This window comes from Passer domesticus, chromosome 15, assembly GCF_036417665.1.
Source record: "Passer domesticus isolate bPasDom1 chromosome 15, bPasDom1.hap1, whole genome shotgun sequence".
Taxonomy (NCBI): Eukaryota; Metazoa; Chordata; class Aves; order Passeriformes; family Passeridae; genus Passer; species Passer domesticus.
In genome coordinates, this window is record NC_087488.1 from 15,533,375 (window position 1) to 15,545,711 (window position 12,337).

The 12,337-nt window shown below is 58.2% G+C and overlaps 2 protein-coding genes across 5 annotated transcripts; one reads left to right on the forward strand and one right to left on the reverse strand.

Moving 5' to 3' along the window:
• Nucleotides 1-715: 715 nt before the first annotated feature.
• LOC135281701 (hydroxyacylglutathione hydrolase, mitochondrial) lies at nt 716-10,625 on the reverse strand. Of its 4 annotated transcripts, none has more exons than XM_064390794.1 (10): nt 10,508-10,625; nt 8,846-8,871; nt 7,109-7,290; nt 6,231-6,295; nt 5,394-5,511; nt 3,729-3,837; nt 2,908-3,011; nt 2,435-2,536; nt 2,111-2,190; nt 716-1,782 (listed from the first exon to the last, which is right to left on the reverse strand). In XM_064390794.1, the coding sequence occupies exons 3-10, from the start codon at nt 7,211-7,213 to the stop codon at nt 1,683-1,685; spliced, it is 783 nt and encodes a 260-aa protein (XP_064246864.1). In that variant the 5' UTR covers nt 7,214-7,290; nt 8,846-8,871; nt 10,508-10,625; the 3' UTR covers nt 716-1,682. The 4 variants fall into 4 exon arrangements, with proteins under 4 accessions (XP_064246864.1, XP_064246862.1, XP_064246863.1 ...); XM_064390792.1 differs by having other exon boundaries at nt 10,407-10,527; XM_064390793.1 differs by lacking the exon at nt 8,846-8,871 and having other exon boundaries at nt 10,407-10,543.
• FAHD1 (fumarylacetoacetate hydrolase domain containing 1) lies at nt 10,584-11,947 on the forward strand. Its single transcript, XM_064390798.1, has one exon. The coding sequence runs from the start codon at nt 10,686-10,688 to the stop codon at nt 11,370-11,372; it is 687 nt and encodes a 228-aa protein (XP_064246868.1). The 5' UTR covers nt 10,584-10,685; the 3' UTR covers nt 11,373-11,947.
• The last annotated feature ends 390 nt before the right edge of the window (nt 11,948-12,337 follow it).

Here is a 12,337-nt window from a genome sequence, read left to right on the forward strand (position 1 = left end):
AGCCGAGCTTCCCCAGCCGACACCAGCGCTGGGGCAGGGCTCACCATGGCCCCCCCACGGAATTGGTGAGGTTGGAAAAGTCATCTGAGATGGGATGCAACCATTCCCCCCAAAATCAAAGCCACCACTGTCCCATGTCCCCAGGTGCCACATGCCCAGGGCTGTTAAACCCCTCAGGGATGGGGACTGCACCCCTCCCTGGGCAGCTGGGCCAGGGCTGGGCAGCCCCTCCAGGAGGAAATTCTCCCAAAATCCACCCTGAGCTGCCCTGGCCCAGCCTGGGGCCGTTCCCTCTCCTCCTGTCCCTGTTCCCTGGAGCACAGCCCGACCCCCCGGCTGTCCCCTCCTGCCAGGAGCTGTGCAGAGCCACAAAGTCCCCCTGATCCACCTTTTCTCCAGGCTGAGCCCCTCCCCAGCTCCCTCAGGGATTCTCCAGCCCCTTCCCAGCCCCCTCAGCCCCTCCTGGGGCTCCAGCCCTGTTCCCCTCCGTGTCCCTCTTGTCCTTGCCCAAATGCCACTTGTGAGGAGGGATGGCACTCACAGGCAGCAAAACCAGAGCTGAACCCTCCCTGTTCCCCTTTCACAAAAACACAGCTGCCATTAAAGCCTGGGGACCCCACAATGCCACCCACCCAGCCCAGGATCAGGTAGAATGACACTTCCATTTGATTCCCTTCAATCTCCACTCCAAACCCAAGAAATCATTAAATCTGAGTTAACGACCTCTGCTTTCAGCTGTTTTTATTTCCCCTCTGCCCAGCCTCAGGACAGTCACACTCCAGGACAGTGACACTCAGGAGTGGCAGCACAGCATGCCAGGAGACACCACAGCTTCAGGCACCACTTTTCTCTCTGAACTACACAAAATTCAGCATTTTAAAGCAAATGGAGACCCGGTGCCACCCACACCCCTGCTCACCTGGGGACAGGTAACAGCTGCTGTCACTGCCAGGCCCCAGCCTGCTGCAGGGGTGTCACCACAGCCCAGGGGACAGCCACTCACCAGGAGTGGCAGGTCTGCATTCTGAGCCACCAGCCAGAGCCCTGGCACAGTCACACACAGGGCACAGGGGAGAGCAGGCAGCAGGTTCATGCAACAGCCTGGGGACCCACAGGGGGCAAGCACAGCAAAGCCTGGGGACAAGAGAGCAGCTGGGTGGCCCCAGAGCCACCCCGGAGCCAGAGCAGCCCGTGGAGCTCCCAGGTGACACCTGAGGCAGCACTGGCACTGCAGGTCTGGCCCTGGAGCTGGTTTAGTGGAGCCAGGAGGACACTCAGAAGGTTGAAGAAGCAGCAAGGAGGAAACATTGGAATCTTCAGCTCTTGTGTTTGGTCTCTGCTGCACACAAAGAGATCTCAGTCCCAGAAAGGACAGGAGCTTCTTCCCAACCTCCAGGTTTGACCCTCCCAGCCTCACACCAGCACTTGCACAACGATCTGCAGGTGACACGTGACAGCTTGAGAGAGCAAGAGGAGGATAAATAATCTTCATCATAATATAAATATGCTGTAGAACATCTCAACAAGGGCAAAGTGCTTTTTTTTTTTCTTAATTAAAACAAAAAATCCTAAAGAAAACCTGTCTCAACCACGACAGAAGATTTGACTCCTAAAACATCTGGAAGGTCTAAGTGACTCTTGAAGTGGCAGTAAAGTGATGACTGAAGGGATGCAGGCAGGGCTCAGTCCTTGGGCACTCTGAAGTTGTCCTTCTCTTTCCTGATGGCCCCCATGACCCGCACAGGGTCGCTCTCCCCAGCGTGCTCCTGCACTGACTTCTCCCTGCCAGGAGGGAAGGGCAGGGTCAGGAGGGAGCCCCAGCTCTGCAGGCACCAGGGTCAGCCTTCAAGGCTGGTTCAGCACCAGAGACTGGGCTCTGGCACAGCTCCCAGCCTGGCTTCAAGGCTCAGGAGGAAATGGCACTTTTGTGCCCCAGCACAACCTGCTGGATGAGGGAACAGGACACACCAAAGGCTGTTCTGCCTCCTGAGTCAGGGAGTGGTGCTCAGCACCACCCCCAGATCCAGGAACCTTCAGCCAGGACAGCCAGTGAGAGCCTTGGAGGCCCTGGGACAGCTCTCCCTCCCACAGCCCCAGCAGCAGCCCCTACCTCACTCTCATGAAGGGGTTGTAGGTGAACTCCTCGGCGATGGTGGAGGGGATGGTGGGCTCTCCACTGTCGTACTGGGCCTGCAATGGGGGACACAGGGCTGCTCCACCAGGAATTCAGGGGAGCAGGGAGAGTCCTGGACACAACAGGAGTTTCCAGGCAGGGAACTTCTCCCCCAGGCAGCAAACTGTGGGCACAGCCAAACCCTGCAGCACAGCATCCTGCAGCTCCTGGCTCTTAACTCCCCCTGCTCTCCCCAGCCTTGTCTCCTCTCCTCCAGCTCCTCAGCAAGGCCCTGTGTGCAGGGAAGGAAGAGCAGCTCACCTTGGCCCAGGCCAGCTTCTCCTGGATGCTGGGGTTGCTGGGCTCCACGTGCCGAGCAAACTTGAGGTTGTTGATGGTGTACTCGTGGCCACAGTAAACCCTCTGGGAACAGGAAGGGACAGTGACACTGGGCACTCCAAAGGGGACTGCCAGCAACAACACACTCAACCCAACACCCCCACTGGGACAGGCACAATGCCAGGACGAGCTGCCAGCTGAACAGGTGAGGGAGCCCCATCCCATGTCCAGCTCAGCAGCCTTTAACAACCAGCCCTGCTCCTTCCCCACAAAGCACAGACACACTTGGGGCAGGTCAGTCCTTTCCAGGGCACTGCAGCTCTCCAGCCCCACAGAATTCCTGCAGGCATCCATTCCCTGCACACACCAGAGTCTCTCTGCACACCCTCAGGGAGTTTCTCTGCTTGGTGTGCTGCTTTGGGCTGGCTCACTCACACCAAAGGAGAGGTTTGTACCGTTCTGGGGTCCAGGCTGCCCAAAATCTCAATCAGTGCCTTGTACATCTCCTCCGGGGTGCCCTCGAAGAACTTCCCACAGCCAGCCACGAACAGGGTGTCACCTGCAGGGGTGACATGGCATCAGGGCCACACCAACGCTGGGGGCAGGGAGCATCACCAGGCACCTCCTGCCAGCACCTCCTGCCTGTGGGCAGCCCCTGTCCCCTGCTGTCCCTCCTGCAGGGGACAAGGAACGCTTGTTCTTTGCTGTGAAACTGAACAAAGATGAGTCGCCTCTATTTTCTCCCCAGTGCTCCCTGAAATCATGTTTAAGGCTCTTTCTCTTCCATGCAGGAGGTTCTGTGGGCTCTGGAGAACACAGGGATGAAGCACAGCCCCAGGGAAGGGGAATCCTTCTCCCCAAGCCAGGATCCAGGCCCTGGCCACCAGCATGGAGCACAGCCCTCTCTGATCCCCTATTTTCTCCTCTCTCTGCTGTCAGACATGAGCACAGATATATGGAAAAGCAACAGGGTCTGGGATCAGCCAGTTTGGCCTGAGACAGGAAACCAACAGCTCTTTTTTCACAAAAAAAAAAAATGCTGGATGTAGGACTCATCCAGGGCTCGCTCCTGATGCCTGCAGGGTGTGCAGCCCTGGCTTACACATCCACAGGGGCTTCCCAGCTCCCCCTACAGCTCCTGCTTGGGAAGGGGAGCAAGGCGTGGATGCTCAGCAGCTGCCCTGGCAGGAAGGGAGGGAGGCACATCCAGAGCCAGAGGCACCCAGGCAGAGAGGGGCAGCTTCTGTTTTTGCAAGGGAACCTCCCAACTCCTCACCTGTAAAAACTGCAGGTGGCTCGGAGCTATTTGGCTTAGTCACATAATAACAGATGTGGCCCGAGGTGTGACACGGCGTACTGAGGCATTTCACACTTAGAGATCCCACCTGGGAAGAAGGCAGAACACTAAAGCTGAAGCTGCAATGGCATGGTTAGAAAAGAATTGCTACTCTTAGTGCTCTAATGGCCCTAAACTTGCCCCAGTGTGGTCGGGAAGCAGCAGCTCTGCTCCTGGGAGAGCCCAGGAGGGAGGGCTGCCAGGGAGCTGCTCCTCCAAGCAGGTGTCCTGACAAAGGGAACTGCCAGATCCTTCCATTTCCATGCTCAGGGACTCAAAGCCTGGCTGGCAGCAAGAGCCAACAGAGAATCCTAAACAAAGCTGATGGAGCGTGAAAAAAGCTCCAAACAGAAATGGAGCTGAAGGGGAGAAGTGGATGGCACTGAGGAAAAGGCAAGGAATCAACACAGCCTCATCTGCCCACCTTCCTGTGCTGCCCCTCCCGGGCTGCACCCCGGGCCAGCAGTGCCCTTCACGCCTGCCTGCTCCTGTCCCAGCAGTGCTGTCACCTGCCAGCTGTCCTGCAAGCAGGGCACAGCCAGGCAGCAGCTGGCACTGCTGGGCTCACCCCATCTTCCAGCTGGCACCCCCAGGAACACCTGGGTCTGCTCTCCTGGATGTCACCGTGCTCCTGGCAGAGCACAATCCCTGCCCTGTCACACTGTCCCTGTCCTGTCACACTGCCCCTGTCACACTGTCCCTGTCACACTGTCCCTGTCCTGTCACACAATCCCTGCCCTGTCACACTGTCTCTGCCCTGTCACACTGTCCCTGCCCTGTCACACTGTCCTTGTCACACTGTACCTGCTCTGTCACGCAATCCCTGGCCCTGTCACACTGTCCCTGTTACACTGTCTCTGTCCTGTCACACTGTCCCTGCCCTGTCACAAAATCCCTGCCCTGTCACACTGTCCCTCCTGTCACACTGTTCCTGTCCTGTCACACAATCCCTGCCCTGTGACACTGTCTCTGTCCTGTCACACAGCTCCTGTCACACAGTTCCTGCCCTGTCACGCTGTCCCTCCTGTCACACAGCCCCTGCCCTGTCACCCTGTCCCTGTCACACAGCCCCTCCTGTCACACTGTCCCTGTCCTGTGACACTGTCCCTCCTGTCACACAGCCCCTCCTGTCACACTGTTCCTGTCACACTGTCCCTGCCCTGTCACACAGCCCCTGCCCTGTCACACAGCCCCTCCTGTCACACTGTCCCTGCCCTGTGACACTGTCCCTGTCCTGTCACACAGCCCCTGCCCTGTCACACAGCCCCTCCTGTCACACTGTCCCTGCCCTGTGAGACTGTCCCTGTCCTGTCACACAGCCCCTCCTGTCACACAGCCCCTGCCCTGTCACACTGCCCCTGCCACCCTGTCCCTGCCCTGTCCCCCCGCTGCACAGGGACCCCCAGCATGTCCCAGCTGCCCCAGTGCTGCCCTCACACAAGGCAGAGGGGTGGCAGTCCCAGAGCTGGAAAACGGTGCCAACTGCACTTCAGCCATCCCCCACAGCCCAGGGGTGTTCAGAGGCACCAGAGCTGCCCAGGCCAGGTGGGCACACAGCTGTGCCACAAGGAGGGGACGCCCAGAGCCCCGCAGTCCCCCCTTTACCTTGAGAGCTGTCAGGTGGGACACTCTCTGGGTCAGGGCCCCCACCCTGCTGTCCCCCCCGTAGACGCGCAGCCCCGGCTCCATCTTCACCAGCTTCTCATTGCCTCCAGCATGGTCCCTGGAAGGGGAAAAAGGGATTTGGGGGGGGATGAACACAGATTTATGGGCGTGGGGAGGGCAGGGGTAAGCTCCAGGGGATCATTTCTGATCCAGCCTCTCCCAGGATCTGTCACTCCTCACAGCCAAGGACAGCTCATGACAACAGGAGTGGAGATAATTTCTCCAGTAATTAGGGCAGTCAGAGGGGGAATCAATCCCTGACAAGTCCATCCCCAGTTGGGAAACAGCAGCCTTAGGGGCTCCCAGTAACCTCTGCAGCAAGTGGGGCAGGGAGGGAATGGGGTGAGTGGAAAATGTGCAATCCAGCATCCCACAAAACACACAGCTACCCCAGAGCCCAGCACTGCTGTGCTGCTGGTTTGTCCAGCTCAGGGCTGGTTGTTTCACTCTCCAGAGTGACCCACAGACAGGTTACTACAGCAAAACATTCATTTTACACCCTGGCAGAGCTGGTCTGCAGCTGTGTGATCCTCCCACAATGCTGACTGCAGGACGCCTTGCGGGCCTGTCCTGGCACCTCAGCACCAATGGGCTCCCTCCCACACCCAGGCACTGCAGAAATCTGCATTTTAAAGGTGAAAGGCACTGCCACACAGCTCTGCACAAGGCATCTGGTCAGAGCAAGGCCAGAGGAATGAGCTCTGATCCTTCTGCTCACGCCTTTGCTGCTCAGAGGTCACCTGGGCCGTGTGTGAGGGACCAGCTCAGGGTGCTCACCAGTGGTGGTGGGTGGTCAGGACAGTGGTCAGCTTCACTCCGTGCTTTTTGACTGCATCCAAAACCTGCAGGAGGGACACAGGAGGAGAGTCACACCGTGGCAGGAGCTGGCAGCACCCCTGGTGGCACCTGGGCACGAGGAGTGAGAGCCCCAGCAGCCCTGCGGGAGCTCACCCCACCCAGGCTGGAGGCAGAGAGCAGCACACGAGCCCTGACCCAGCCCCAAGCCCCATCTCCCTTTTCTGCCCTACATCAAATTAAGGCCAAAATCCCAAACCAGGTCAGCAATTCCTGGGGTGAGTGAGGGACACAGCAACCTCTGGGGTGAGGGACACAGCAACCCCTGGGGTGAGGGACAGCAATCTCTGGAGTGAGGAACACAGCAATGCCTGGAGTGAGGGACACAGCAATCCCTGGAGTGAGTGAGGGAGGGACACAGCAACCCCTGGAATGAGGGACAGCAATCCCTGGAATGAGGGACAGCAATCCCTGGGGTGAGGGACAGCAATCCCTGGGGTGAGGGACAGCAATCCCTGGGGTGAGGGACATAGCAATGTCTGGAGTGAGGGACATAGCAATCCCTGGGTGGGTGGGTGGGTGAGTGAGTGAGTGAGTGAGTGAGTGAGTGAGTGAGTGAGTGAGTGAGTGAAAGAAGGGACACAGCAACCCCTGGATGAGTGAGGGAGGGACACAGCAGTCCCTGGGTGAGTGAGGGAGGGACACAGCAGTCCCTGGGTGAGTGAGGGAGGGACACAGCAATGCTGGGGTGACCCCTGGCTGTCCCTTCCAGCCTTTCCCCCACACCTGAGGCAGCCTGGGGCTCGTTCCCTCCTGGAAGGACATCCTGGAAAGCCATCCCAGAGCCAGGGGGGTGTTACCTTCTGGGGCTGCACGGGGTCAACTATGGCAGCCTCCCTGGTGTCCTGGTCGATGAGCAGGTACATGTAGTTGTCGGTGAGGGCTGGCAGGATTTCCACCTTCATGTCGGCCTGCCTCACTGTCTTGGGCTCCCTCAGCTCGTGCTCTGTGTGCAGGAATTTAGCTCGCAGCTGTGCTGGACCTGGGCACCCAAAAACAGCCAGAGCTCAGCCCTGGGAGGGGCACAGGGGGGACAGGGCACGGCAGGTGCCCCAGCTCACAGCACAGCCCCAGCTGCCTCCTCCACACACGAGGAGAGAGGCCACCCTGGTGGCCCTCGAGGCTCTGGGTGCTGCACAGCTGCCCCAAGAAGGACAGCACACTTTGTTTTCCACGCAGGGACAACTTTGACTTGCATCAGAGAGGAGATTTCAAGGGGCAGGAGAGCAGAATGGAGCTGGCCAAAGGTCAGCCTGGGACAGTGACTTTGCAAAAAAAGGTACAAAGGACACGTCAGAGCCAAAAAACAAAAAGGAAGGAGGGCAAAAACAAAAAGGAGAAATACAGAAATACACGCACTGCTCCAACAGAAATATCCAGTTTGTATTTCTGGGGGAAATGTCATCCTGCACTGCACAAGGAGAGAAAACAAGGGAGGAAGGCTCCCTACCTGGCCAGGTAACTCAGGGCTCTTACTCATGCCCTGATGCAACACCAGAGCTTCCATGTTTGCTTTTGGTTCAATGTTTAATCAGATCCAAGAAGCCAATTCCAGATCCAAATAAGCTGGGCTCCACTGCTCAGTGCACAGAAACAACAGGCTCTCACAGAAACAACCAACCCTGAGAGGTGTTACACACAAACTGGAGGAAGGGAAGCAAAGCCAGCGAGCTCTGGCACTGCTGGGGCCCTGCAGGGCAGAGCTGGGCTCAGACCCTGGCAGGTTTGGGGTGCCAGTCCCTGCAGCTCAGAGCTGGGCTCAGACCCTGGCAGGTTTGGGGTGCCAGTCCCTGCAGGGCAGAGCTCTGCCCAGACCCTGGCAGCTTTGGGGTGCCAGTCCCTGCAGGGCAGAGCAGAGCTCAGACCCTGGCAGGTTTGAGGTGCCAGTCCCTGCAGCTCAGAGCAGAGCTCAGACCCTGGCAGGTTTGAGGTGCCAGTCCCTGCAGCTCAGAGCAGAGCTCAGACCCTGGCAGGTTTGAGGTGCCAGTCCCTGCAGGGCAGAGCAGAGCTCAGACCCTGGCAGGTTTGGGGTGCCAGTCCCTGCAGGGCAGAGCTCTGCTCAGACCCTGGCAGCTTTGGGGTGCCAGTCCCTGCAGTTCAGGAACTGCTGTCTGAGCACCCACGAGGTGTTTGCACAAGCCACAGGTGCCTGTGCTGGCTCAGACCCATTTTATTCTGCACCACTGACTCTGCCAAGGCTCCTGACTTTCCTGCTTGGCCACCTCCCTCGGTGGCACAGGGAGGGTCCCCGTGCTGCTGCTCAGCCTGTCCCACTGTCCCCACCCCTGATAACAGCAGCTCTGCAGGAGCCCCACAGGCCTGCAGATCTGCTGCCAGCCCAGCCCGGGCACAGGGAGCTCTCAGGGCCCTCTGGCACAACCCTCCTGCCCAGAGCCTCTTCCCCTTCCACCATCTCTGCTCATGAGGGAAGGGAAACCACTGAAATTAAACATAGTGCTCAAAAAAAAAAAAAAATCTAAAGCACAATGCAACAGGCATGCACTGGGTATTTACAGGATTGGGAGAAGCATCCCTACCTGCAGTGCTCCTCTGGAGAAGACTCCTTTCAAAAAAAAAAAAACCACAAAAAAAACCCTTACTATTCTTTGATGGGGAAAAAAAATGCCCAAAAAACAACAGGGAGAACTTTTGGATGCTGTCAGTCACAAGAGTTATCTATACTGGGTGTTTATGTGCAGGCCAGACACCAACCAGGAAAAAAAAATACAACCAAACAAAAGGAAACAGCCCAACCCTAACTTAAAGGAAATATTCACATACTTAATATGCTTCTTTCCTATGAACCATCTCCAACCTTGGCCCGGATCCCACAGTCTCTTTGCGTGTGCAATTTGCAATTCTTACCAAACAAACAAACAAGCTGCACCACATAAGGAAATGTTTCCAAACATGTAATTTCAACAAAGGGATGAGAAAACATCCACCAAGAATGAAACTCACCGTGTTGTGAGTTGCCACGTGCAGCTCAGGACAGAGCAGCCCTGCTCAGACCTGTCCAGCCCAGACCGTGTCACACACACAGCTCTGCCCACAATTCATTAATTAATTCATTAATTCACACACACAGCTCTGCCCAGTGACTCCCCTCTGGCTCAGCTCTGTCCCAGCCGGGAGCAGAGCAGTGGGAGCTAGGCTCGTGGGATGGATCAGGGCACAGCTGAAGTGCTGATGCCAGCTGGGCACTGACAGCACGCAGGTTCCCTCAGAACCCGGCTGCTTCCTGCACTGCCTCCAGAACCTTTGGGGTTACTCACTTTATTACATAAGAGTGGAAAATTCCCGTTCCGAGCGGGGCTGTCACTCAGGAATGACTGCACGCCCAGCTGCTGTGCTGCCCCACCAGAACCACGCTCACTCCTCACACTCGGCAGGGGTTTTTGGGATACCCAGAGAGTTTGTGGCTCCAAGAAATGGGTGTGAAGCCAGGGCAGCTCCCAGGGCCGGGAGGGTGGAAGGGGCAGATCCCAGGAGCAGATCCCAGTGCCGGCAGGGTGGAAGGGGCAGATCCCGGGGGCAGATCCCAGGGCCGGCAGGATGGAAGGGGCAGATCCTGGGAGCAGATCCCAGGGCCGGCAGGGTGGAAGGGGCAGATCCTGGGAGCAGATCCCAGGGCCGGCAGGGTGGAAGGGGCAGATCCCAGGATCTCAGGAGCAGATCCCAGGGCCGGCAGGGTGGAAGGGGCAGATCCCAGGATCCCAGGAGCTGCCACAGCTCGGGCTGGCACTGCCACCCTGCCGCTGCAGCACTGTCCGGGTCCTCACTCATCACAGCCACGTCTTAAACGCCCAGTGATGCAAAACCACCTGGGGACACCTCCCGGCGAGCCCAGGCCAGGCTCCGAGGATCAGGCCCGAAATGCAGCCGCAGACTCGGACGGAGTGCGGTCGGCTCCGTCACCGGTACGAGCTGTCACCGCCGCCCGGCCCCACCCTCCTCCCCGAGCACTGACCGCCCTCCGGGGCTCCGCGGGGCCTCCGCGACGGGCTCGGCCCGGCTGCAGCCCAGCAACTGCCGGCCTGCTCGGGCCGCGAGGCACCCACGGGCCCGGCCCGCCCGGCGCCGCGAGGCCGCACGTACCGGCTCGGAGAACGGCCCCGAGGGCGGCCCCGGCTGCCAGGGCGGTGCCGAGCGCCCGCCAGCCCCCGCGGAGCATCGTGCAGCCCGCCCGGCCCGGTTACCTTGGCTGTCCGCCCCAGGAGGCGGCGGCAGCGCCGGCACGGCACGGCCCGGCCCGGCCCGGCGTGCGCGGGGGCGGCGCTGCGCCCGCCCGGCCCCGGCCCGGCCCCCGGCCCGCCCGCTCGGCCCGCGGAGGAGGAGCGGCAGGAGCGGCCCGGCAAGGACGCGGCAAGGGCGGCCATGGGCAGCTCCAAACCGCTGTCCCGCTTCTGGGAGTGGGGCAGGAACATCGTGTGCGTGGGGCGCAACTACGCGGAGCACGCCAAGGAGATGGGCAGCGCCCTGCCCGCAGAGCCGCTCTTCTTCCTCAAGCCCTCCTCGGCCTACGTGCGGGAGGGGTCCCCCATCGTGCGGCCCCACTACTGCCGGAACCTGCACCACGAGGTGGAGCTGGGGGTGCTCATCGGCCGCAGGGCGCAGGCCGTGCCGCCGGACGCGGCCATGGAGCACGTGGCGGGCTATGCCCTGTGCCTGGACATGACGGCCCGCGACACCCAGGAGGAGTGCAAGAAGAAGGGGCTGCCCTGGACCTTGGCCAAAGGGTTCGGCTCGTCCTGCCCCGTCAGTGAGTTCGTGCCCAAGGAGAAGATCCCGGACCCGCACAAGCTGCAGATCTGGCTGAAGGTGAACGGGAAGCTGAGGCAGGAGGGGGACACCTCCTCCATGATCTTCTCCATCCCTTACCTGATCAGCTACATCAGCCACGTGTTCGCCTTGGAAGAAGGGGACTTGATTCTCACGGGCTCTCCCAAAGGAGTGGGGTCCGTGGAGGCCAACGATGAGATCGAGGCGGGGATCAGGGATGTGGTGTCCATGAAGTTCAGGGTGGCACAGGGCGCGGCCCCCGGGAGCACAAAAGGTGTTTGACTGCCACAGCCCCGTTTCCACCGAGGCTTCAGCACTCCTGAATCCAGCCCAGCCTGGAGCAGGTGCAGCCCAGAAGCTCCAGATGCCAGAATTTAATTCAAAACCATACCTGGAAATTGGCAGCGGAGACATTGGAGAGGGGAATGGGCCTGGCTGTCCTTCTGTGTGTGCTTCTCTTCTGCTGATGCTTTGAATATGGCCTTAAAATAAAAATTACTGATCAAAACAATTCAAATGATGATGTAGGAGCTAAGGCTCAGCCGTGCTGTGGAGAATCAAAGGTTTATGTGTGGATGTGGAACCCTAAATCAAGAATTGCAGCTTCAGAAAGAGTTTCCTCTGCAAGAGAAAGATGTTTGATTGTTTGGATTAGTTTTGTGATTCCTCCCTGCTTTTTTCAATCACACAAATTAAAGAAGGATGGCTTTTCCTCCCACTCCAGGGGGCAGAGGCAGCAGGAAGTGTGCCAGATGTTTGGCAGATTTGGTTTTTTTCCTAAACTGAGCTTGAAATATGTTCTAAAAGTGAAATAATGCAAAATGATCAAGAATAAAGAAGCATGTGGGTAAAGATCACCACCAGGCTTTTCTTTTGACTGATTTCAATGTATTTTTAGTAAAACTGTAGCTGCAGCAGTGCTGTTACCCAGTGCAGTGCAGCAGTTGGGAGTTTTTAAGTGTTTCCAGCTGCTAAAAGCCACGCTGGGTAACTTTCCCCAGTTCCCAGCTCCAGCTGCTCCAGCACTCCCCACTGGTTTGCATGACAGCGAGTTCTCTTTCAATTCAACAGAGCAAGTTGTAAAATATAATTTAAAAAATCCTCCCCGTGCAAACATCAAAACCTAGATTTTCAAAGGTTGCACAGAACTGGTTCATTTCTAACAAAAACAGATGGATTTTGGTTTTTGTTTTACATAAATGCAAAGCACCAAAGCTAAATGCTTCCATTTGTCAGAGCCAGATCTT